Raw genomic sequence first — 27,513 nt, forward strand, 5'->3', positions numbered from 1 at the left:
TTTAAAGAATTTTAAAGGCTAGTTATCATAAGTTAATCTTCATCATTTTGATTTTTTTAAGTACACATAAAAATAAGAATATAATTTTGAGAAGATTTGTTTTTTTTCAGTATGAATTCGAAAACGATTAATATCTGCTGGATTACAACCGGTTCCCAGCCATACTAAAAAATCATGTATAGCATCGTATTACAGACAATTTTTACGAGTATTAAAATTAAAAACATAAAATTAATACTAATTTGTTAACAAAACCGGTTTTAATCTTATAACTTGTCATCTTAATATTCGCAGAAAATTTCTATAATACGATGCGAAAAATAACTATATTGCAGCTACTCTATAATTTACAATTCATTGTGGGTAGAATTGAAAAGTTTTTTGATAGCATCTTCAACATGGGGTATTGGATTGTCTTTTGGGGCCAGCCTGTCAATATTAACCAATATTAAGTTTTTTTTATTTTTAAGCTATAAGAAAGGAAATTATTCATACATTTGAAATAAGATTTTTTTGTTTCTTATTTTTTTCCTTTACATATCATTACAATACAAAGTAGAACCATATCTGTATTATTGTCTGTCTGAAGCTTATATCATACAGTACAATAAATGGTCATACATTGGTTAAAAGCTATATTCATTGAGATAGAGACACAACCCCTCAAACAAAATTTTCAAAAACAAAAATAAATTGGGGGATAACCCTCTTACTTCTTAGGTAACTGATAATTCTAAATATAAGATTCTTAGAAGTTCTAAAAGTTATATTTATACGACTTTTTAAAACGCATTTGGAAAATAAATACTACTTTTTACAACAACAAAAATAATAAATTTTCTTTTAATGTTTAGATATATATCATAATTACTAGTGCATAATTAAGAAATTGCATTCTCTTCATCTACTTTCCCTGATAGACATACGGACAAATTGTAAATATAGAGTAGAAATGGATATAGAACATACTTGACTATTATGACAGGGGAAAAATGTTCATAAATTTATGTTGCCAACATATAACTCATGTATTGGTCAGTTTGTTCATTCAGTAGGAGGGGAGGGGATGGGGTATTCATCGATATATCATTCCGCTGCGAGTTGCACTTTATTAGAAAACATGAAAATCTGGTGTAACATCCAAGTATTAATATCTCTATTAGAGTAGATATTATTTATTTAACATTGGGTATTCCTGAGGACAGGTTTGCCGGACTTGTCAATAATAAACTTGGTAAAGTTCCATTTGATGGCGTTGATCATGAATCCACCTGAAATATAACACATTATGATAAGTTAGACAGTAAAAAAATTAGATAGGTATAGTTTTAATTGAATCGGTTATTAATCATTTGTATTCAGGATAACTTTTGAACATGTAGCCTAATGACCAGTCATGTCCATTAAGATAGGTCTGGCTTATATACACTGCGAACCAAAAAATATGCAAACCTGAATTTTCAGAATAGCAGCTTTATTATTCATTTAGGATAATTTTACTGTTAATATAAAATGTAGATGCATCTTTTGGTTACAAGTTTCCACCGTTATTTTTTTTATTAATCAGCACCAATGAAGCACAAGATCTCAAAAACAGCATACAGCATAAACATACCTTGTTTTTGTTTGAGAAAATTCCAGAGAGGATGTGCTGAGGAAAAATTGACGTCAATCTTGGAGAACATGTCAAATTTTACATTATACTGCGCTGCAAACTCTTTGATTTCTTTCTCAGTGCCTGATTCAGCAGCAGTAGGGGTAAGTAAGATACATTTATAGATTATGCCATTATTAAATATTACAAGTTGTAATTACTCAGGGATCTTAAAGGATAAGACAATGGATTTTAAATTACAACGCCAAGAAAACGTATATATATGTATAACTTTGTGAACCTTTATGCCATTTAAATGTAATTGGAAAGTTGAGTATGTACATAACCAGGCAAGAAGTCAGGTTTCATCATGAGGATGTAACACTAGTTCCACTCTTAAAGCAAAGACATATAATTATATTTCTCGTATTCATTCGAATCCGGTAGATAAGAACCGGTTCTCATCCATACGAAAAAACTATGTCTAGCATCGTATTATATCCAGCTTTCTACGAATAAAAAAATATACAATCATAAGATTAAAGCCAGTTTTTTTTAGCCCGTGCCTTCGGCACCTCAGGGCTAAAAACTGGTTTTAATCTTATAATTGTACATTCTATATCCGCGGAAAGCTGTTTATAATACGATGCGAGAAATAACTATTTTAAAATCCTAAAATGGCAACAAAAATTGGTATCAAAGCATCTTCTTAACCCTTTCCTGGTTCTTGTCCACCAAACTGGTTGCAGGGGAATGCAAGGATACGTAAACCATTAGCTTCACAGGGATTCAGTATCAATTAATATAATGTCAACTCATTTAAGTTTATTCATAAAGGGTGAGCAAAAAAAAAGGCGTACCTTTTTAAAATTCAAATTGCGCGGCTTGTGTTAATAGTAGAAAAATGTTACGCATACTGTTAGAACCGCTAGGACGTCTATTTTTTGGAAATATAAGAACGATTCCTGTGCTACGCATAGTTTAGGAGCTACATGTTAAAATGTCCTAACTGATGTAAAACTTGACTTGCGAGTAAATTTTAGAATATAACTAAAAATTAGAGAAGATATTTTGCAAAAAGAGATGCCTAGATTTTTTAATTTCAAATTGCGCGGCTTGTGTTAATAGTAGAAAAATGTTTACTCGCAAGTCAAGTTTTAAGTCATTTGGTACATTTTAACACGTAGTTCCTAAACTATGCGTAGCACAGGAATCGTTTATATATTTCCTAAAAATAGACTTCTTAGCGGTTCTAACGGTATGCGTAGTGTTTTTCTACTATTAACACAAGCCGCGCAATTTTAATTTTAAAAAGGTACGCATTTTTTTGCTCACCCTTTATAATTTATTTTTATAAGTTTATTTTATATATAATTACACTTCCTATATTGTTTTTTCCTTTTGCCAAACCCCTGCGGGGAGCCCTATACCTATAAATATGAAATGTATAATATGTAACTACAAATGACTTTGCCCCTAGCATCTAGTGGCTCTGTATTCGATGATTTTTTAAAAAAAATGCCTAAATCATCACAATACTTAATTCTTAAAATAAATTGGCTTGAAAACACTCTGGTCCTTTATTGGAGAACTCAATTGGTTCATAAATTATCGTAATCTAAAGCTACAGACAAAAAACCTTACTAAGTTCTACTTTATACTAGATACTGTAAATGCAAAAAAGACATTTGAATTAGCATTATATGAAATGATACTGGACCTTCAGAGTATTTATTATACAACTCTACCAGCTGGGTGTAGTTTACATCTGTCAAACCTCACCTGAATATAAAAAAAAGTTTGACAATTTATTTACCAATTGTGTAAAACAATTATCTTTTTTGCCCCCTTGATAAAAAACATAATATTCATAACTTGCCAAATCTAATAAAAATCAGCCGTTTATCTCAAATAGCAGCCTAGCAATCAATATTTATCCTTTTAAACGGCTTAATAGACGAATGGACTGTTTCATAATGAGACACAAAGTCAATTAAGAGATTTGCGGCAGTTTTAACTAAATTAATAAGAAATAAGTTGAAGAAAATAAGAAATAAACTATGTAAGACGACTTTAGAATACATATAATCATAACTAAAAAAATCATCAACAAACGTTTTTTCCCTCAGTCAGACAGGGCCTATACATACGATGCCCTAAAGCAAATTAACCTAACCTGACCTAAGGTTTAAAAAAGAAACAAATGAAAAAATCCCCCCCCCCCCCTCCTTATTTTTAATTCTTATAAAACAAGGATGACAACATCCATAAGTAGCGAAGCTCAAAAATTATGAATGTATATCAGGAATAAAATACTATAAAGCAGTGTCATATAATGAATATTAATATTGGTAAAATAGGGAAATCATCAAACCTTTACCATCACGCAACCTTATAATCATGAAAACTTAAAAATCTAGGAATCGATCTAGCACGGCAATTAATAGAAAAATCTTAATGAAACTTTATGGAAATATGTAAAACATGAGCATATTCAATCCCTGATAATTTCAGCCGTCAATCCTGAATAGGAATTGAGAAAACCATGAAAACCTAAAAATCTAGGAATCGATCTAGCACCCCAATAAAAAATTCTTAAAACTTGGTGAAAATATGTAAAATATAAAATTAATTAATCCCTGAAAATTTCAGCCCTTCATCATGAAAAGAAGTTGAGAAAATCACGAAAACGTAAAAATCTGGGAATCGATCTAGCACCCGAAATAACAAACAAACGGACAAAACAATTATGTATATATTAGATGGCCATATATAATGGGAATCTCCACTAAAAATTTCAGCTGTCTATCTTGAATAGAAACCGAGAAAATCACGTTTCCCCCAATTCATTAATTACGGACAGACGGACGGACAGACGGACGGACAGACGGACGGACGGACATTCGGAATTATAGAGTAGCTTCGCTACTAATAAGGGGGGGGGGGGCTGTGTGATAGTCTTACTTGGAGGCTACGTTGACAATAACACAAACATGTCCTCGGTATTTCTCCAGGGAAACTTCATTTCCATCAATATCCTGATGCAATTCAAAATATTTCAATTAATATAAAGTAGTGTGATGTTTGTTTGCCTCTCCGTCGGAAACCAAAGATCTATTCAGGAAACCTTCAACTGTTTTCAATCAGTATTTCAAGTATTTTTTTCCCCTTATATGAAATAAAATAAATAGGTATATAATAGGGTGGGTTCATATCGGAATTAGACAAAGCGGGGATATGCAACAGATAAAATTAACCTTAAAAACATTTCTGACCGAAAAAGAATTTCAAAAAATTGAGTTTTAGAACACGACCACTTAAAAATATAATTCATTACTTATTAGTATGCAAAGACGACATTCAAATTTTTTTTTGAATCAGAACTATGGCTTCATGGTGCTCCCTGGAAAGGCCTTGAGGAGCTGAATCAGGAACTTTTGTCCGTTTCAAAATACCTTGTTCCTAGCCTTAGAAATCACTAAAAAAACAAAAATTTTTAAGGTTTATTGAGAATTGTCCAATTTGTAGAGGTTTTTTAGATTTTCTCAGGCTAGGAACGAGATTTTTTGAAACGGACAAAAGTTCCTGACTCAGCTCCTCAAGGCATTTCCAGGGAGCACCATTAAGCCATAGTTCTGATTCAATAAATTTTTGACTCCCATTTACAAATAGCTATACAATTGAATGTCTGGTCGTCAGCGGTTTTAGGACTTAGGATAAATTTTAAATCATCCTGAGGTGTATTATATCTATATAAATTGAGTGCAGATCCCCGCTTTGGCCTCAGAAAAAAAATGTTTAAAATCGACCCACCCTAGTATATAATCAAAAGTATAATGTACGTCTAGGTCCTTGGATGGTTTTAAGCTATTGTTTTTTTTTTGTAGTCTAGTCTTCTTTTTCATTTATAACTGAGCCCCTGGATGCTGGAAGATAAAATATTCGTTTTATATAAAATATTTTAAAATGCATATCTAAAACTTTCCTTGGCTGTAAATTCATAAATTGTTTCGTTACCCATTTTATATATCTGAAAACAAAGTAAATAATTGAATAAAACGAATGACAAAATCCGTTGGTAGCGAAGCCCAAAAAACATGGATAAACTTTCAAACAAAGTTAAATATAGAGTAAATGTTGAGTCGTTAATAGTTATTTCTCGTATCGTATTATAAACGGCTTTCCGCGGATATAGAATGTACAATTATAAGATTAAAACTAGTTTTTTTAGCCCCGTGGTGCCGAAGGCACCGGCTAAAAAAACTAGTTTTAATCTTGTGATTGTACATTTCTATATTCGTAGAAAACTGGATATAATACGATGCTAGACATAGTTTTTTCGTATGGATGAGAACCGGTTCCTATCCACCGGATTCGAATGAATACGAGAAAAAAAAAATAAAAGTAAGTTTACTGAACATTGAAAGTCTATCTTAATAGCAGCAGAGTGAATCACATTACCCCCATAGCGCTATAAATTGACTGACTGACTTATCGACAGACAAAGTGAAATATAGAGTAGTTTCACTACTATAAACCTAAATTATCAAAGCTTCCTACCCTACAAGTTTGTTCTAGAAGTAAATTCATCAGTATGCAATATCAATGATATAAAACAAACACACAAACATGTCAAATTTAAATTTTGATCACTACATATAGAGAGAAATAAGTAGATTTTTTAAAAACTGTCTGAATATTTTTTATAGCTTAACTGCCTTATTATAAATATTTAACAAAATTAACTAAATCAATCTGTACCAAACTAGCTTAATTTGTATACTGAATTTAGCTTATACTTGTAATGTGTACACAAAAATTAAAGAATATGTATTCTTTGAACTCATCTGAAAAAATTGACTATAAAATAAATTTTTATCAAGAATGAAAACATTCTTAGCTTATAAAACTGAAAACAACCAATAAATTCTTTTTCTATATTTATAAAATAGCAGCAAACTAATAATTAATCAGGCCAATCACAAAAAAAAATATAAAAAAACACATGCTTCAGTCGAAATATATTAACTAAAATTTGATTAGCAATCCTATTAAATTTCAATGAACATTGAAATTGATTGCTTTAAATTTGAAATTCTTTTTCTAAAATATATCAGAACTTAATTGAAAGTATAGCTATTTAACTTATCTTATACTCTGTAGTGTATAGATAAGGAATAAAGATTTATTAAGAATTTTATAAATAAACAAAAAAGGCCATAGTAACAAATTTGTTATTTTTTTTTATTAAAAAATCAATGACAACATCCATAAGTAGCTCACAAAAACAATGAACAAACGGACAAAGTGAGTTAAGGAGCAGATGTTCATTTGTCATAACAAATAAAAAAGAGAGAAAATATTCAAAACTCAATAGAATCCTTTCAAAAATATTTTTACGACAGACAGACGGACAGAACAATGTATAGACTTGATGCATATATGCCATAGGAATATTCACTGGAAACGTCAGCTGTCTATCTTCCATATCAGCCGAGAAAATCTCATTTCCCCCATAATGTTACCGACCGAATGACCTACGGACATACAAAGTTAATTATAGTGTAGCTTCGTTACTTTCAACAAGGATGACAACATCCATAAAATCGAAGCTCTGAAACGGTAGGACAAAAGGACATTAACACTTGTATAGTACCAGAACTGAATAATCAGAATATAAATGTATAAAAGTTGCAACATAAATTTCTCTAAAAAAATGTTTAAATAAAGGATAATATTTAAGGGTATACCTAAATTATTAGAACTTGATTATACAGATGCTTCGTTTATAAACAGTATACATTGTTGACTTAAGAACCAGTATTTCAAAAATCAGATCAATTGGATATTTTTATCAAATAAAAATTTGTTGTAAAAAGAGTTAAAAATCAACGTGTTTAAAATGAACGTACGGACATTATGGTAACGATTATAGAGCTGCTACGCTTTCTAAACCGTACCTAACTACTACAAGAATCACCATGCAAAGTTTAAAATCAATAGGACAATCAATTTTAGCATGCCTAAATTAACGAAGAAAGCTATCCGTTACGATAAATATATTGCAACACTTTGAGAAATAAAGAAATTTCCAGTATGGCTTCAAAACCGATTAATATCCGCTGAATTAGAACAGGTTTTCAGCTATCAGTATTCGTGGAAAAATGTCTATAATATTATAACTGTCTTAAAATAAACTAGAATATTTTCACTTAAAATTAAAACTCACGCACTCCAAAATGTTTTCTATAGTTTTTGTAAGACATTAGACTGACGTAATGATAAGATAAGCGTTGGTTCTAGAGACTTTCTGTTATCATTAATAACAATGTTTGCAGTATGGCTTCCAAACCAAGTATTATCCGCAAGATTAGAACAAGATCTCATCCATACTGAAAAATCATGTAAAGCATAGTATTACAGACAATTTTCCACGAATATTAAAATAAAAATCATAAAATTAATACCAGTTTTGTTAGACCGGACCCTAGGCCCTCAGACCTGATTTTTTAATATTCCGTTACAATATCCGCAGAAAACTGTCTATAATACGATACAATAAAATAATTATTATAACTACAGCCTAAGCTAACATAAACATTATATGTTGTCAAGCTGTGACTAAATGACTCTGAAACTTGCCTCCAAACAAAAGTATTCAATTTCACCTGCAGATGAACCTATTTTTATTACCGTATTCTACTCTTTAAAAATTAGTTGAAAAAAAATATTTTCTGAGAGACAATAAAAATAGAAGTATGATTTTTCCAATGTAGATTCCTCTGACTATAGGGCAGCCAGACCGCTTCTTGGCTGCTTTTTAGCCGCTTAAATATTTTACCTTTATTTTACTTTTTCTCAGTTTTTTTTCTACTGTTTAATGCTTGTCTGTTGTTTGTTTGTTATGGTTGGGCTGCTAAGGTATGGGTTCGACTTCCTTCTCTCCTTCCCTCAAGTTGAACTAAAGGCATTTAGGGGCGTAGCCGCTAGTACCGAGTACAGTAATTTGAAACGTATAATCTGTAGTTGATTCATTAGTCTTCTTGGTGTTTATACAATTCGAAAAAATAATTTTTAAGATGTGTACTATTTCCATAAGTATCCGCCTCATTGAAATGTTGTATCCGAATAAGTGTATAAGTATAGATATATAATCCAGATAACTACCTGGCCCAAGTGGTAATGACCTTTTTCGTCTGCTAGCAAATCGTTTCCGTTAATTTTGTATCGTCTCAGCTGTGTTTATATTTCCGACGCTCTAACTTATTTTAAAAACCCAATACAAAATCGGGGCACGGTCCCCGTCCTATGGACAGAGTTACATATAGCTCATGCCCACTCTATTCTTTTGTTTTGATCTATAAGTATCCGCTTCACCCACTTATTAATTAGATATGTTGTATACCGCTATCAGAGTTTATTCTACTAGATTGAGTCAAAGCTTTATTAATGATCAACTGAAATTTGGTTGCCCATTTCTTCCCTAAGTTTTACAGCAGATAACCCAACTATTGCAAAACCTATTTTTAGCTACTCCGGTCAAAGGGAAAAGCGATATAATGTGTAAACAATTTTTACATTCAAAATTTTAATTTTTCAAATTTTGATTTTTTTAGAAGTTTGAAGCTTTTTTAGCTAGTAGTAAATATTAAGATAGGATGAGTGTGCTATGTTCACAATCGGAAACTCAAATCCAGCTGACCAAATCAATGTATATTCTAGATAACAACCATTTTTTAATTATTGATATTTCCTTATAATGATAGTACAGATTTGAATAACAAATCTAATAATTTGGACTTCTTTTATAATTGGAACGAGTTGATGAAGTCTAGGGTAGACCCCTAGGGTTAGGTTAGGTCAGGTTAAGTGATTCCCGAAGGGGTTAGATATTAACAAAAAAAAATACAATGATATGATTTATTATGCTTAGTAAATATTATTTATCTCTCTTTTCGGCATCAACGATTTTTTATAGAAATATAAACAGTACATAATACATATATCACATGGAATTAATAGCGAAGCTTTTCTATAATTAGGGTTGGTCTATACGTCCGTGACAGATAGCTTTATTCGTTAATTTAGGCAGGTTAGTATTGTCCTATCGATTTCAATCTTTGCATGGCGATTCCTGTAATAGTTAGTTACGATTTAGAAAGCGTATCAACTCTATACTCATTACCATAACGTCCGTACGTCCATTTTTAACATGTTGATTTTTTTACTTTTTTAACAACAAATTTTTATGTGATAATATATTAATTCTTGGGACAACAAAGTACAATATTATAAGCGAAGCAACTCTATAATCAAGTCCTAAAAATGTAATTATGTCCATTAACATTATCCTGTATCAAGCAGTTTTTCAACAAATTTACTTACAATTTTCCTGCGACTCTTATACATTTATAATCTGATTAATCAGTTCTGACACTACACAAGTGTTAATGTTCGTTTGTCCTACCGTTTCTGTGCTTCGCTTTCATGGATGTTGTCATCCTTTTTTTAATTCAATTAATAACATAACAAAAGTTAATTTTAAATAACGTTTTGAATTAGTAGATAAATTTATTACAAATAGATTTAGATTTACTTAATATCACCAAAGATTAATGAAGTATAAGAAAAGTATTTATCAAATTACTAATATTGAGTATTTTTATAAAAGATTTTTGATTTTTATATTACAAAAATGAAAAAAAAATATTTTTCTACATAAAGATGTTTACATACAGGCACAATTATTTGCAGAGGAATGCATATCTAAAAAATATGCAAACTTACCATAGAAAAGTAAAGTTAAAATTGGATCTATTTTTATGACAACTTTTATTAATTTGAAAATTGATATGTATATCCTTATACAAAAATGTAAGTTGAAAATCTCATAAAAGACACTTTTTCTTATTTAATCTTTTACAATCTTTTTTGTTTTGAAATAATGTGAAAAATTTATTTTCTGAATGGCTTTGATTTTATGTAACAACTTTCAATAAATTGTTATGCAATTTCAATTTTTTAATACTAGTGGCTACACCCCTATAAGCCTCTAGTGACAGTTGATTTTTAATTTTAGTTAAAAAAAACAATAAATTAAAAACTTTTTTTGGAGGAAAATTTTATTTTTCTAGGGGCGATTTCTCTTGAGAGGATGGTGGTACCCAGCCCTAATTAAGTTAAAAACATTTCATAGACCTATGAGAAGCTACATTGTAAAGAAGATCCATATTATTTTACAGTTAGCGAGATTTTTCGGCATAGATAGACATCCTGTTACTTTTATATAAGGATAAAGGATTTCAGAAAATGATAGTATTGGAAATAATAATGCATTAAAGCATTTTTATAATGTATTACAAAAATATTCAAATTTACAACTTTAATCTGTGTGTATATATGTACGACAAAAACATTTTTATAAACATTAAAAACATTTAACACTGTATGTATTTTTCTCCATTTAGTATTTATGCATTTTTATTGTTTTTTTGCATACACTGTAAAAAAAATTTAGTTTAAATTATTTTAGATTAAATTAAAATCTTATAAAGTAAATTCGTATTAGAATTTAGAAATTCAAAACGTATTTGCAGTGAATATTGGGATTTAAAAAATTGCAATAAAAGTCATATATTGGTATAAAAAGTTTACAGTGTATTTGGTTTAGAATAGATAGCAGATCTCGTCAGTCGCGCATAAGACTCAAAATAAAAATCCGAAAAGATGGATTGTCTGTTCAGGAACAGGTTATGACATCCAGCTGAATTTTAAAGTTATATTATTACGATTTTACTCAGGCTTACACATGGCTGATGCGCAGTTGACGAGTCCTGATAAATAGATGGTGCATAGTTTTTTTCAAATATTGGGTTAATTATTTAAATTTTGAAATTTTGGGGGAAGGATTTATTTTCTATGATAAAAACCTTTTTTCAGTATGGCTTCGAAGCCGATTGATATCCGCTGGATTAGAACTAGTACTCAGCCATAGTAAAAAATCATGTATTAAAAACAATTTTCCAATTGTCCATGAAATAATACCAATTTTGCTAGCCTTGGCCTGTTGCCCCTCGGGGGAAAAAAACTGGTATAAAATTACAATTTTTCATTTAATTTCTGCGGAAAGCTGTCAATAATACGATTAGAAAATAACTAGTATATATCAGGGAAGGAGAGCACATTATTCTATTGGTTTGATTAATCTACAACTCTTTCCTCCCAGGGATAAGACAATGAACAATAAATTGATGATATACAAACCCAATGATGATAAACAAAAGTATCCCTACTTTGCTAAAATAATTGGTTTGGATACTACTAGTTTTAAAACTAACAAATCAAATTTCATCAAAGCACCCAAGGTTTTCGAGCCAACGGATAATATAACATTGTTATAAAACTTTGGGTACCATAATTTACAGGGAGTAAGGGAGGGGACAATGGGCAATTAATTCAATTTAAGAGGGTTCGCTGAAAAGCAATGAAAATTAGATTTATCAAGAAAATTTTACCAAAATTGTAAAGGGATCATGGTAACCTAATTTAGAACAAAATAAGTTCTAAGAAAAAAATCATTTACTTGAAAATTAAATTATCAACACATCACAATGTAGTAAACATTCTGTAATTAATCACTAGAAAAATCTTGTTTATAACTACCTCAACCCTTCTGATATATTTATAACTGACCCCTCAATTCAAGCGGTTCTTAGATTATTTAATACATAAATATCACAGTAGAGTTTCTATACATGAAAAGACATTTTCTTGGGAAAAAATATTTGTTAAAACCAGCGATAAATAACAAACTTTTCTGTCTGCATATTCAAAACTAGCTCAGCTAGTTAGCGGGGCATTGATGCGCAAGTCCCCAAAATCAGTAAGAATCTGCTGTATTCGTGCACATTCCCTTTAAGCCAGTCCCCAAAGTCTGAGACTCCTTAAAAATTAAATATTCGATCCATTGTCCCCTCACTTACTCCCTGCATAATTTAGCATCAGTTGTCTTATCCTTCAACCATAGGCATCCAAGGGGGGGGGGAGTGAAGGGGTGTGTACCACCCTCAAACTTTGAAATCCCTTATTTTTTCTTCCCTCAAATTTAAAAGATTTACCCCCCCCCCCCTCAAAATAAAAAGCTTGGACGTCCCTGCCCTCAATTATTGTATATTTATTCATTGTCATTACAAAGAAGTTGAAGATTGTTGATCAAAGTATTTGCCTCCAGTAGAATCAAATTTAAAAGATTGACCCCCTCAAAATAAAAAAGTTGGACGTCACTGCCCTCAAGCATCGTATGTTTACTCATTGTCATTACAAAGAAGTTGAAGATTGTTGACCAAAGTATTTGCCTCCAGTAGAATCAAATTTAAAAGATTTACCCCCTCAAAATAAAAAGCTTGGACGTCCCTGCCCTCAATTATTGTATATTTATTCATTATCATTACAAAGAAGTTGAAGATTGTTGATCAACGTATTTGCCTCCAGTAGAACTGTGCTCAGGTCATGGCGTTCAGACATTTCATTGAAAAACTTTATTATATCCGTAAAGTCCATATTCCTAGAAAATAAATAAAGTGTTATGAGCAAATGCATGAAGAAGGTGGTGATATTAAAATAAAAAATTGTAAGATTCAAACCTGATTTGTTAGACCACGGGGGCCGAACGACCGGGATAACAAAACTAGTGTTAACTTCGGGATTTTTATTTCAATATTCGTGGAACATTGTCTATAATATGATATGCTATACACGATTTTTCAGTAAATGAAAACTGGTTCTAATCCGGTGGATATTAACCGGTTTCGAATCTATACTGAAATAGTTATTTCTCGCATCGTATTATAAACAGCTTTCCGCGGATATAAAATGTAGAATTATAAGATTAAAACTTTTTTATTCATTTTTATATTTGTAGAAACTGGATATAATTCGATTCTAAACAATTTTATTTCGTATGACTGAGAAACGGTTATAATCCAGCGGATATTAATCGGTTTCGAAGCTGTACTGTAAAAAGAATTTTACCTGTCCAAGATGATGTCTCTGTAAGTTTCTACTAGGCCGAGTGCAAAGAATAGATAGAAATGTTCTGTTGATACCCTACAATAGATAGCAAGATAGATAATTAAATAGATTCATGAAAAATATCTTTAATACAAAATAGAACGATGTCTGTTTGTCCGTCTGAAGATTAAGATCTCAGTAACCACTGAACCGATTGGGCTCACCTCTTCAGTAAATATTCATAAAAATTGATAGAAAGATATATATATTTATATTGGAAGCTATTCTACTTATATATTGTCTGTCCTTCTGACTTTCTGTTAGTGACAACTTTTTAGTATATGTATACACCTCTAAAGACCTTTAGGAGCATCTGAGTGGGGGTTAATTCAACACTCCACAATTTTTGTTCTAAAGGAAAAGTATTTCTCTTTGAAGGTTGGTGGTACCCTTCCCCAAAATAGATATAAACCTTCCTAGGACCTATGACAAACTACATTGTAAAAAAGAACCGAGATCCTTCAGTACACACAGACAGACATACATAGAGACAGTCATCCTGTTACTTTATTCCATTATATCATCTACCTGGAGGCACACCAAATGGTCTCCCAAACCCTGTAAACTCCTTCATAATCAAACTCTCTCTTGAAATCCAACAAAAACCTAGAATAAAAAATTCATGATATCTAAAATTATTTTGAAAGATTAAAGTACTGAACCGATTGAATTCTCCTTTTAGAGAAGTTTTATGATTTTTATTTTAATATTCATAGAAAAGCGTCTGTCATACGATACTATACATGAATGGCTGAGAACTGATTCTAATCCAACGGATAATAATCGCTTTTAAAACCATACAGGAAAAGAAATTTATACTTACCATCTGTAACAAAAGTAGAAGTGGGAAAAATCTCCATTTTGCTGTACTTTATCAAATAATCCGGGATCCAAAACCTAAACAAGGATGAAATCGATATAGAACAATTTAAACATGCAAAACTTAATGAAAAGGGCTAACCGTAACGTACGAAAACAGTAAAAGTGTCGAACTATGACGTCAGAAAAAATTAACAATTAACCAATGAGAAGCCAGTATTCACAATGGTAAAATATATAGCGGCCTCTCATTGGTTAATTGTTAATTTTTTCTGACGTCATAGTTAGACACTTTTACTGTTTTCGTAAGGTACGGATGGACGTAAGACCCTAATTAATTAAAAATTAAAAAGGCTGTCAACACCGCAAATAGTCGGTTTTCAGTCATTTGAATACTAGAATTTTATTGTGTTAAACCTAATAAAGTATTCATTTTTTACTAGAAATAGTTTATTGATATTTTTTCTTAAAGCAAAGCAATTATCATTTATTAACGTTGATATTATATATATGTACTAGTGGCTTCGCCCCTAGCCTCTAGGGGCTTTGCCCTATGAAGTAATGGAAGTAAACCCTCCTAAAATATTTTAAAAAGTTATTCTTTGTTTAATTACTCAGTGGTAAAATTAAACCAAGGTTGTGCGTTGTATGCACAAAAAATTCAATTCGTAAAAATTTAACCCAGGTTGTTTGCCGTAAACACAAAAATTAAAATTTGTAAAATAAAATATTAATTTATTTTTAGGGGAGGGGGGGTTCATAAGGGCTTCGCCCCATGATGCAGTGGGGTTCTCCCACCCCAATTACTGGTTTTTGTTTACAAAAATTAAAAAATTAAAAAAACTGGAAGTTGGAGTTTTTTTTATTTTTGGGGGAAGGTTTGGGTGTCCCACCCCCCAAGAAAATAGCTTAAAACCACCAGACGACCAGTAGGTATATTCCCTGAAGAGTAGAGTCCAATCAGTTCAGCGGTTACTGAGATTTTACAACAAAAAAAATATAGATAAATTTTTTGGGGGGGGGTGGGATTTGTTAGTTTTTTTGGGGGTTGGGGGTGTCCCACCCCCCAGGAAAATAGTTTAAAACCATCACAGGACCAGTAGGTATATTCCCTGAAGAGTAGAGCCTAATCGGTTCAGCAGTTACTGAGATCTTAAGCTTCAGACGGACAGACAGACGGACAGACATCAAGCTACTATGTATTATAGATATGTGTTGTTTTGTCTCAATAAATATTTGAAAGATAGAGAATCGAGTAATCGATACTAAAAACTATATTCAATTTTTCTGTTTTTCAAAAAATAATATAATAAACAGTAGTGCACAGTAGAGTGGACAGTAGTGCAGAGGATTTTGCCAGGGGTATTGATACTTACCCCTTATGCAAGCCTTTGATTGTAACATTATTTTTTAAACAAAATATTGTCGGGAAGTTCCAACTATGCATATTTTTGTCTTTAGCATTACCAATGCTCTATAACTATTAAACTCATCTGATGTATTAATATAGCAACAGTAGGTACCACTTTTAACTTGATTATGACACGCGAAGTTGAGCCAAGATTCGAACCCGACAACTAGCTAAAGCGTTACGCGTTACCTGCATTAAGGCCCTCATGTTAGCAAAATTTGAGTCCATTTGATCTCCATTAGGAAAGTTTCTACAAAATAAATTGTATAGGTATTACAAAAGTTGACAGGATTTGTATTAAAAATACAAATATTAATTAAAACCATTAGACTAATGAAATAAAAATTATTATTATCCCACTTATGATGAATAAGTAAACAAATCGATCCCAAATACACCAAGTGATTGATAGAACAGGGAGGGAGGGGACATATGGCTATTTATTCAACTAGTCCTCAAAGATTTAAAATAACATTGTCTTAATCGTTGGCTTAACAACATTATGGACTTTTATTGAATTTTGATTGATTGGTTCATTAAGTTAAGGGTCTAAACATTAAATCTCTAATTGCAATCTACAGAAGGGGTAATTACGTGATGTTAATTGCAAAGTTACATCAATTTATTGGTCATTGTCTTATCCCTTTAGATCTCGTTTATAGAGGCATGTCCAGAGAATTACCAACAGATCTTTCACAATAAGTAATGTGTAGGTACGCTGCAAAAAAAACTTACTTTATCATTCTGTTCATAAGTAATTTAAATGTAGAATAGACAATCCATTCATCTGGAAATATTGTCAATAGTGGGGCTGCTAGGTCACACATACCCTAGATATGTATATAGATAGATAGATAGATAGATAGATAGATAGATAGATAGATAGATAGATAGATAGATAGATAGATAGATAGATAGATAGATAGATAGATAGATAGATAGATAGATAGATAGATAGATAGATAGATAGATAGATGTAAATATAAATGTAGGGGAAAATACAGTAGAATTGATGGTTAGACCTCAATGAATATATAGATAGATATATAAGTTTAAAAAGAGATCTGACCTGCATGTATCCTATTTCTAAGTTCTCCCAAACATAAGTAGTAATCACATTTCTGTAAAAAAAGATTATTTGATTTTAAATGATTACATTTTAATAAAAACAAGAACAGTACATAATTAAGTATACAGTAAGAATATAATAAGTATTTAAGCAATATAAGACAATCCCTATTGAGGATAAACTTAATTACCCCTTCTGGAAAACAATCTATTGGTTGAAACGTTTGGACACTGCTAATTTAAACCAAAAATCAAGATTTCATTAAAGTTTTTAGACAACTGATGAGAGATTGTGTTTATAAAACCATGGGACGAAGCCCAATCTGTCCTACTTTTGATTTCTGCGACGTCATAAGAATGAGGGATTATCCATATCTTTTTCATAGGTTTTCTTTCCCACTTCTCTTCTCCTCTCCCTCATTTTTATGACGTCACAGAAATCAAAAGTAGGACAGATTGTGCTTCGTTAACCATAAGGGGGTGGATACAACAGTGTACAACTATGGAGCCAGTTTTAAGTGGGGAAATGACCCATTAAGATGCGAGATATTTGGATCTATCATGTTATAAACACACATGAGCTTGCATTTAAATGTAAAATAGAACAACGGACAAATCGACCCAAGTTACATGTAGAGTAGCCATTTACAATAGTTTAATAAGAACCTGAGTTTTTCTAAATTTTCTCTCTTACTGAAGAACTCGAGATTTCTGGAGAAAAAAATATTATTAAAAGAATTATTTCATGATTTCCTTTCATTTATTGAGAGTCTTCTTTAAAAAGAAAAAAGTGAACAAAAAAAAATATTTATGTAACTTTACAAGATGAATGGTTTATAAATTTTTTATGTCATGTAATTTATAATTATAAGTACTATTATTTGTATCTAAAGGATCTATATATATCCAAAAAGGTAAAGAATGGGAAAACTAATTAGGCTAAAAACCAACCCGGACTCTTCAGTGAAGCTTACCCGAAAAGGAGAAATCATTAGTTTGGTAGTTATTGAGATCTTAAGCTTCATACAAAAAAAAAACATAATACTTTATATTGTGTACACCCTTAAAAAGCATGGACGTACTTGCTTGTTTTAGTATTTAAAATGAGTAAACAAGAAATAATCAAGCCATAAGTTCGACTCCATTCTGTAATTATTCGTTTGTCTAATTTATCTAGCTTAATTTCTATGTTTGTTGACATCCCAGTTTAACATTTTGAGAGTGTCTTATCCTTGTATAAAAGAAACAGGATATTTGTCTAAAGCTCTCGCTAACTGATATGAATCTTCTATACAGTAAATCCTGGGTGGGTTTATAACTATTTTGGTAGGAGGGTAACACAACCGTTCGAGAAAAAAATCACCGTTACAAAAAAAATCCCACCCCCTTAAAAAATTCTTAATCTAACTTCTTATAATTGTGCCCCTAGAGGCCTCTAGAGTTGTTGCCGCTAGTTATTTAATATTATAAGAATTTTGTTAAAATATTCATTTTATTTACTTAAATATTCTTTCTACAAAGTTTTCAAATATTTCCAAGAAAATTTACGAGAGAATAGTAAAATGAAATTTTCAGAAATTTTGGATTACTCAACAAAAAATAATTAAATATTCTGGTGAAATATCCCAAGCCGAGAAGTTGACATCAAAACCCCCTAACATGAACGTCCAAGCTTATTATTCTGAGGGGCATAAAATAAAATGGTTGTTGACAAAGGAGTGTCAAACTAACCCACGCGGTAGGGGCGTGATTTAAATATATATAGTACACATTTATTTAAACTTAATTTAGGGGGTTACATATTATTACAACGTAGTTATAAGACTTGGGAAGCAATAAAATGAGACGTTGGGTATCCCTCTAACTGAACCGATTTTTGATTAGTCAACGGATCTAAATTTGTCTCGGCCAGGATATAATTAAAAGCCTAAGTCGGCCAAGGAATAGCCGAGTACAATATTTTTAAACTTAAAAAATTAAAAATAGAGAGCTAAATGATTTATTGCGTCTTTCTCTTTTTATCGACAGACGCACTTGGATATATTATTTTCATAATTAATTATATGTATTTCCCATGTTAACGTCACCTTATGTGTAAATTTGGTGAGCTACATTATTGAGTAGCGTTGTTAAGTTAGGATGGAAGAATTTTGTAATGAAAGCGAAAGTGGGGTAGAGGATAAGGGATGGGGTAAAACGGGTTATCAAAAAACCAAAAAATCTTGCCAGTGGAACAAATTCAACCCATAAAATGAGGTTTCAAAGATGTGAGGGTTTCATCTATTATATTTTTTTAGGGGGGTAAATAAGTGGTTTCAAAGTTTAAGAAGGGTAAACATCTCTTGTAACAAGGATGACAACATTCATAAAAGCTAAAAAATCAGAAAGAAACAAACAATAACTCTTGTAGAGTATCAGAACTAAAAAAGTAAAACATTAATTTGTAAGTCTAACAAAAATGTACATGAATTTGTTGCAAGATTGAGGATACACACACAGGATACTGTATCAGGACATACTTTCACTTTAGGATTTGATTTTAGAAATGCCTCTCTTTTAATATTGTACCTTATTATTATAGGAATTATTATTTGAAAATCAGATAAATAGGATAATTATGTCATGTAAAAAGTAAAAAAAAACAGCATACTTTTATTGGACGTAGAGAATTTTTGGTGACGATTTTAGAGTTGATACTCTTCCTAAATCGTTACAAATTTTAAAGAAATCACCATAAAAAGATTAAAACCAAAAGGACAATTCTAACATGTCTAAATTATCGAAAAGAGCTAACCGTTACGGACGTAAGGACGGACCGACTCTTATTACAGCGCAGCCATTCTATAATTAAAATTGTTTACCTATCACATCTGGCTACATCTTTGTCTATTCTATGAAGATTTAGGCCAAAATTTTCTACCATTTCCTAGAAAAATAGATAAAAAATTAAAAGAACTCAGCACCAGCAAAAAATGTTTAACTTTTTCGACGATTTTCTTAAAAAGACGCAAAATCAAGTCATAAATCCTAGATATTTTTGTTAATAAAGATGCGTAGGAAAAGTGTTTCTAACCAGGTTTTAAGTATGAAGTATATGCGCAGTCCTAGGAATGGTTATTTATCTCATCGTATTATAGACAGTTTTAAAACTGTCTATAAAATAAAAATGAGCAATTATAGGAGGAATTCCAGTTTTTTGGGCCCTGAGGAGCCAAAGGTCCGGAACAAAAAAACATGGATTCATTTATTTTGTCGGAAATATATAAATATATTCACTTACCATACTATAGGTACCTCCCTCACTACTAGTAGGTGATGGGATACTGATACTAGATAGATAGATACACTAACCATACTATAGGTACCTCCCTCACTACTAGCAGGTGATGGGATACTGATACTAGATATATAGATACACTTACCATACTATAGGTACCTCCCTCACTACTAGCAGGTGATGGGATCCTGATACTAGATAGATAGATACACTTACCATACTATAGGTACCTCCCTCACTACTAGCAGGTGATGGGATACTAGATAGATAGATAGATACACTTACCATACTATAGGTACCTCCCTCACTACTAGCAGGTGATGGGATACTGATACTAGATAGATAGATACACTTACCATACTATAGGTACCTCCCTCACTACTAGCAGGTGATGGGATCCTGATACTAGATAGATAGATACACTTACCATACTATAGGTACCTCCCTCACTACTAGCAGGTGATGGGATACTGATACTAGATAGATAGATACACTTACCATACTATAGGTACCTCCCTCACTACTAGCAGGTGATGGGATACTGATACTAGATAGATAGATACACTTACCATACTATAGGTACCTCCCTCACTACTAGCAGGTGATGGGATACTGATACTAGATATATAGATACACTTACCATACTATAGGTACCTCCCTCACTACTAGCAGGTGATGGACACACTGAGGTGGGATGGGATACTGCTAGAAGATCATCCCTAAAACAACAAGGTTATTAGGTTAAGTAACATCCAACAGACAACCAATCCTTTGAAGTTTGAATGCACAACCTTTATTTTCAAATGTTTTCAACTCATATTGATGTTAATAATGTTATTAATTTATATTTCTTTCTAAACATTAATCATAATCATAATATGTAATAACTGTCGAAATCTAACATATTCTCAGAAATCTATAATATAAAATGTGTGTCTGTTTAGAAATATATTTTGTTCATATCAATACAGCTTCTTTTTGGGGCACTATTATTATTCGTTAGATAAAAAAAGAAATTTGGGAACTTTTATTGAATTTTGATTGGTTCGTTCTAAATTAGCGTTATCCAAAGATTTCCACTATTTTTTAAATCATTATGTATATTAATTTATCATCCATTGTCTTATCCTTTAAAATGGATGACTTTAAGCACGACTGTTAAATAATCTAACTAGCGGCTTCACCCCAACTAACTAGCCTCTAGGTGCTTTGCCCCAAGAGGTGATAAGAAAAAAATAAAAGGACCAAGGAAATCTTCTGCAATAAAAAAAAATGGGGGGGATTTTATTTTTTGGGGGGGGGGGTTAAGGGTGTCCCACCCCCCAAGAAAATAGCTTAAAACCATCACAGGACCAGTAGGTATAATCCCTGAAAAGTAGAGCCCAATCGGTTCAGCGATTACTGAGATCTTAAGCTTCAGACGGACAGACGGACAGAGAGACGGACAGACATCGTTCTACTTTGTATTATAGATGGTCGAAACCGATTTATATCAGCTGGATTAGAACCTGTTCTTAACCTGTGAAAAAATCATGTACATCATCGTATTAAAGACAATTTTCTCGAAAATTCAAATTAAATCATAAAATTCATTCCAGTTTTGTTAGACCTGATTTTTAAGCTTAATTTTCAGGAAAAGCTGTCTATAATACCATGCTATAAATATTTATTGCTGAATTTACCTAAAATCGCTACTCAGGCTGTGTATTTGTCTTGTTATCTGTTGAATCTCTGAATAGGCCAGCTGGTCGCTGGCTCGACGTATGGTCAGTGTTTGGTCATCTAGATATAAAAATATAATTATAAGATTGTATATTTCTGCATTTCATCTTTGTTTTTCTGTCTGTTTGCTCTCCTTCTTGGGTCTATTTTACGTTTTGTCTTTATGTCTGTCCATTATATGGTTTTGAATTTCTGTCTGTTTGCCTGTCCATCTTCTGTCTTTTCTTATCTATCTGTGTGTATGTCTATACCTGGTGGGCTGGATCAGTCTATCTATCTATATGTGTGTCTGTCTATACCTGGATGGCTGGCATCAGTCTATCTATCAATCTGTGTGTCTGTCTATACCTGGAGGGCTGGTATCAGTCTATCTATCTATCTGTGTGTTTGTCTATACCTGGAGGGCTGGCATCAGTCTATCTATCAATATGTGTGTCTGTCTATACCTGGAGGGCTGGCATCAGTCTATCTATCTATCTGTGTGTCTATTTATACCTGGAGGGCTGGCATCAGTCTATCTATCTATATGTGTGTCTGTCTATACCTGGAGGGCTGGCATCAGTCTATCTATCTATCTGTGTGTCTGCGTATACCTGGATGGCTGGCATCAGTCTATCTATCTATCTGTGTGTCTGTCTATACCTGGAGGATTGGTATCAGTCTATCTATCTATCTGTGTGTCTATTTATACCTGGATGGCTGGCATCAGTATATCTATCTATCTGAGTGTCTGTCTATACCTGGAGGGCTGGCATCAGGATTACCACTGTCAACACTTGGTGTCGTAATCTTCACTCCAAATTCAGCTATTTTTGGCTCTGGTTCATCCATATCATCCGGTCTAAAAACAAGGACGATTATCTCCAAAGGTAGCGCAGCTAAAACAAGTAATACAAAAATCAAAAGTGGACAATAAGCTACAATACAGTAATAATATTACATTTATGTAAATAAAAATTTTCTAACAAGTAACTGTTCCTAACAAACTGTTGAAAATAATTTACTATCATGTCGACCGTATATTATTAAATAAAAGTTGCTATGGCTGACACCATATGTACTTGCCATTTTTGAAATAAATGATGCTGTGAGTATTGGTTTAAAAAATATGACGTAACAAAAAAATTAGCCAATAAGAGGCCGTTATTGACCAATGGCGGCATGCGTAGTGGACTCTCATTGGCTAATTTTTTTTGTTACGTCATATTTTTTAAACCAATACTCACAGCATCAAATAAATTTATGGCAATGAGTAAAAGTGGTTCTTGTTGATATATTATTGAGATAACAATTGTATAATGACATTACATCTACTCTAAATCTAATGGGGGAGTAACGAACGGACGGGGAAAAAAGAAGCATAGCAGCTCTATAAGTTAATTTGTTGGTGCGTCTGTAAGTATCATATTACTGATGTTTCAAAAAATGTTTGTTTTAACAAATAACAGTTAAATAAAGTTTGTTAATCCATATATAAAAGGTACAGAAAGTATGTATGTCAGTAAAGAAGGCTCTTACTAACCGCGGAACCGATATGGTTCTCCTTTACAATGTAGCTTCTCATGAGTCCAGTGAAGATTTATAACTATTCTAGAAGAGGGAACCACATCCACATGATAAACCGACCCTAGAAAAAATGACCACCCCAATTCTTTTACAATATTTCTTTATTAATACAGAAATTGGAAATAGGCCAGGGGTTAACTCCCTCCCCTATTAAAGGCCCATAGAGGACTCTAGAGGCGTAGCCACTAGTATTAAGATAATTAAATTTTTACGAAGCAAAAACCATAATGTCTCAAATGATACAATTATGTTTCATATGTTTATACAATGAAGAAAATATCAAATAGTAAGAATATTAGTTTATTTTTTGGATAGCAAAGCTAATCTTATTCTGTCCGTCTGTCAGAAACGCAATGGGTAATACGAGATTTATTTAGCTACTATTTAAGCTAGACCTCGGAACTTTTTTTCAACGTTTCCATGGGTCATAATTGTAATTGTAATAGAGTATATACTATTCAGGGGCTGCTATTTAGCCAATTAGTTCCAATTAAAAATCTAATATTTTGTTGGAGTAAAGTTAGAGTTAAACTTGTTTTTACGTAACTGAAGGGGAGTGGGTAAGAAGGGGGAGAAAAAAAAGAGTAAAGGGTTGTTGGGAAATTTTCCTTTAGAATTGTTTGTCAGAATCACATTCCCTTTTCCCTGAAAATATTCATAGAGGTCGGACTGCTTAATTACAAAGAAAATTCACAAATTGTACCTATTTAAAAATTGATGGATTTCACTAAATAAATGGAAAGTTTTTGTTGTTGTTTTACAAGGTATAGAAAATGATATTGGTTTCCCAAAACCTTTTATCTTTTTAAGATTTCCTCGGGGAAAATAGGTAATTGTAATTTTTTCTTGTAACGCGGCTACTCTATTTTTCAAGGCTCGGCAGCTTCCTGTAAGCCTTACGGAAATCAACCTTTAACAATTTTAAAAATCAGCTTGAAGTCTAAAACTGTCCCAAATATGGTAATTCCTCAAATTAAAAAAAAAATGTCAAAACATCCAGGGTTTAAATTGGAGGCTTAATCATTAGAGTAAACCTCTAGAGGGGGAAGAGGTTTTAAAACTGTATGTCATCATCCCAAAGACCTTGTGCCGACTATAAATTGGGTCTTTGAAAATCAACCATTAGTGTCGAAAATTTTAATATAGCCAAGTAGCAGAAAATAATTTGCTAGCAGACGAAAAGGTCCTTGGAAAAAGGAGGCAGGTAGGTTTCTGTATATACATCTATACTATAGATTTGTTGCTAAGCCCTTCTAAGCCCTCCTATTTTTTTAAGGGTCGGCTTGCAAGAACGTCCTAGGTGGGCATACACAAAAATTTAAAATAAAATAGATTAGTACCCAAAGTTTTAACCCAACCAAGAGGATAGAGAGTGTATCTTCTTTAAAGCTTTGGGTATCAGTGTAATTTACAGCCAAATGTTCCTCAATCCTTTTTGGGGGGTTTGTGGGGGAGAGGGTTAATGGTGTAGATAATGTTTGAAAGGATTTACCCGATAATAAGATAATGGTGTAATTTGCCACACAAACAAATTAAATAATTTCTTTCTCGGAAATTCTTATCAAAGGATAAAATAATTTTTCGATAATGGAAAAGTATAAATATATAAGATACAGGTTAGGTTTTACAAGAAAAATTTTGCTTTTCATTGATTTAAAAAAAGGTAATTGACCCTTCATGTTTAGACGTTTAAACCGAATAGAACGATTCTGTATTGATTTTTGAAAACGCTACAGGCTGCGCCCCTGACATCTAGAGGCTACGTATTAACCGGTGCAGTGAAAAGCAGAATAGACCAAAGCTATCCCAAAAAACATAAACATAAAATAGCTCAAAAAAAACTCGGTGGGGCCTATTTGAAGCTTCCCTTAAATGGAAATAGGTTCAGTATCTATTTCTACTTTATATAATAGGAACGCAGGGTTGATACATGTTATTAGACAAAGTGTCTCAAAAATCAGCCATGTAACGTCATGAAAATGAGAGAGATGAGAGGAGAAGTTGTAATGAAAACCCCCAAAAAAGAGATGGATAATCTCTCATTTTATGACGGTTCATGGCTGATTTTTGATACACTTTACCGGTTACTTAACACCTAGACATTCTATTACTTTTAATCATAGAAAAACCTAAATAAACAACTTGAATCATTTTTTCAGTATTGGTTCGAAACCGATCAATATCCGCTGGATTAGAACCAGTTCTCGGCCATACAAAAAAAATATGTATGTCAGAACTACAGACAATTTTCCACTATTATTAAAATGAAAATCATAAAATTAATTCCGGTTTTGTTGGCCCGGGGCCTTCAATTAATAGATAAGGAAAGTTTGACAGAGCTTACCTAATATCATGGTCGTTCTGTGCTTCTGAAAGGTCTTCCACATTAATATCTTCTATACCTAAACACATAAGAATCAAATCTTAACAAGGATGACAACATTCATAAAAGCGAAGCTCTGAAACGGTAGGGCAAACGAACATTAATACGTGTAGAATATAAGAACTGAATAATCAGAATATAAAAAAACTGCTTAAATACAGGATTATGTATAAAGACATACTTACATTTTTAGGACTTTATTATAGATAGGCTTTGGTTATAACATTGTGTTTTGTTTTCCTAGGAATCAGTATTCCAAGAATCAGATTAATCGAATTATATCACAAAAAGATAAAAATCAACGTGTTTAAAATGGACGTAAGGACGTTCTGGTAACGATTATAGAGTTGCTACGCTTTCTAAGTTGTACCGAACTACTACAGAAATCACCTTAAAAAGTTTAAAATCAATAGGACAATTCTAACATGTCTAAATTAACGAAAAAAGCTAACCGTCACGGACTGACGGACGCGCGGACCGACCCTAATTTTAGGAAAGCTTCGCTTTTGAAAATGGATAAACAAGTAGGATGTACATCTGTATGTGTTTGTTCATAAGTCTTCCCTCCCCTTTCGCCCCACAAAAATTGATAAACACCTTCCCCTTTAAGAATTATTACCTCTCTCAAAATAAAATAAATGGAGGTTCAGGGAGGCATGGGGTCATTGGTCTGTTTATTACAACAGTCCCCAAAGTTTTATAATAATGCTTTCTTATTCATTGGCCTAACAACTTTGGGGACTTTCATTGAATTTTGATTGGTTGGTTTATGAAGCTGAATGTTTATCAATTTATAGGCCATTGTCTTATCCCTTTAGTTCCCTTCTATTTATTATTTATCATTATTTTTACCTTCATCAGATGCAGCCTTGGAAAATTTGTTTCGGTCTTCTAACCTAAAAAAAAATATTTCAATTGTCTTTTGTAGCACGACCGACAGGGCATAGGACAGACAGACAGATCTTAGTCTTGATGGGCTTGGACAATTCTACCTTCCAGGGAAGAAACGACAAACGATCTTGGCTCGTCGTCGGGTAGGTGACAGGTTCTAATTTCGGCATAGAAATACATTTCAATCAAATATTCAAAAAATGGTTTCTACTGGTGCTATGTCACATGTGCGACATCAATATTTAGAAGAGGATGAATGCCATGGCCAAAAACAGACACAGCTGACAAAGGTCGTCTGAAGAGAGGAGAAGGGGGAAAGGAGAGCCCCTAAAAAGATGTATTTTTATGACGTCACAGTCCGTAAATTTTTTTTTTACAAATTTTAGGTTAGGTTAGGTTATATTTTTAGGGAGCCGATCGCCCGCGGAAAGGCAGGCTAGGGACCCGAGCGCTGCAGCTAAAAAATAAAAAGAGACAGTAAGACACATGGACACATAGGCATACAAACAGACAATAAGACAGACAGAAAGACAGGCATACATTAATCAGAAAGACAGACGGACATCTCGAAATACACAAGAACAGACAGACAGCCATGTAATTGCTGGTTCAAAAACAAGTTTAAAAATTTGTAAAAAATTAAATAATATATTTTACATAGTATGCACCATGTATAAGATGGGTTATTGCCCACTTGGGACTAAATACTCCAG

General features: G+C 32.3%; 3 protein-coding genes across 3 annotated transcripts in view; all 3 read right to left on the reverse strand.

The window, feature by feature from the left end:
• Positions 1 to 112: 112 nt before the first annotated feature.
• On the reverse strand, positions 113 to 5,626 carry LOC145324859 (phospholipid hydroperoxide glutathione peroxidase-like). Its single transcript, XM_080167552.1, has 7 exons — positions 5,578 to 5,626; positions 4,559 to 4,630; positions 3,315 to 3,376; positions 2,314 to 2,371; positions 1,616 to 1,737; positions 1,195 to 1,271; positions 113 to 428 (listed from the first exon to the last, which is right to left on the reverse strand). The coding sequence occupies exons 1-7, from the start codon at positions 5,613 to 5,615 to the stop codon at positions 348 to 350; spliced, it is 510 nt and encodes a 169-aa protein (XP_080023678.1). The 5' UTR covers positions 5,616 to 5,626; the 3' UTR covers positions 113 to 347.
• A 7,096-nt stretch (positions 5,627 to 12,722) lies between these two features.
• On the reverse strand, positions 12,723 to 22,369 carry LOC145324860 (small G protein signaling modulator 2-like). Its single transcript, XM_080167553.1, has 12 exons — positions 22,358 to 22,369; positions 21,921 to 22,020; positions 20,879 to 20,957; positions 19,823 to 19,887; positions 17,628 to 17,672; positions 16,963 to 17,014; positions 16,629 to 16,723; positions 16,083 to 16,143; positions 14,487 to 14,560; positions 14,192 to 14,269; positions 13,625 to 13,699; positions 12,723 to 13,157 (listed from the first exon to the last, which is right to left on the reverse strand). Exons 3-12 carry the CDS (start codon positions 20,879 to 20,881, stop codon positions 13,028 to 13,030), a joined length of 678 nt encoding a protein of 225 aa, XP_080023679.1. The 5' UTR covers positions 20,882 to 20,957; positions 21,921 to 22,020; positions 22,358 to 22,369; the 3' UTR covers positions 12,723 to 13,027.
• Positions 20,338 to 27,513, reverse strand: part of LOC145324185 (small G protein signaling modulator 1-like) — a 63,062-nt gene continuing 55,886 nt past the window's right edge. Inside the window, exons 27-32 of the mRNA XM_080166810.1 lie at positions 26,762 to 26,805; positions 25,871 to 25,928; positions 22,701 to 22,801; positions 21,921 to 22,020; positions 20,879 to 20,957; positions 20,338 to 20,361 (exon numbers count right to left, since the gene is read on the reverse strand). Of these exons, the coding sequence (XP_080022936.1) occupies positions 20,338 to 20,361; positions 20,879 to 20,957; positions 21,921 to 22,020; positions 22,701 to 22,801; positions 25,871 to 25,928; positions 26,762 to 26,805 (406 nt within the window). The remainder of the gene's footprint in view (positions 20,362 to 20,878; positions 20,958 to 21,920; positions 22,021 to 22,700; positions 22,802 to 25,870; positions 25,929 to 26,761; positions 26,806 to 27,513) is intronic.

This window comes from Acartia tonsa, chromosome 7, assembly GCF_053477335.1.
Source record: "Acartia tonsa isolate MP-2025a chromosome 7, ASM5347733v1, whole genome shotgun sequence".
Lineage (NCBI taxonomy): Eukaryota > Metazoa > Arthropoda > Copepoda > Calanoida > Acartiidae > Acartia > Acartia tonsa.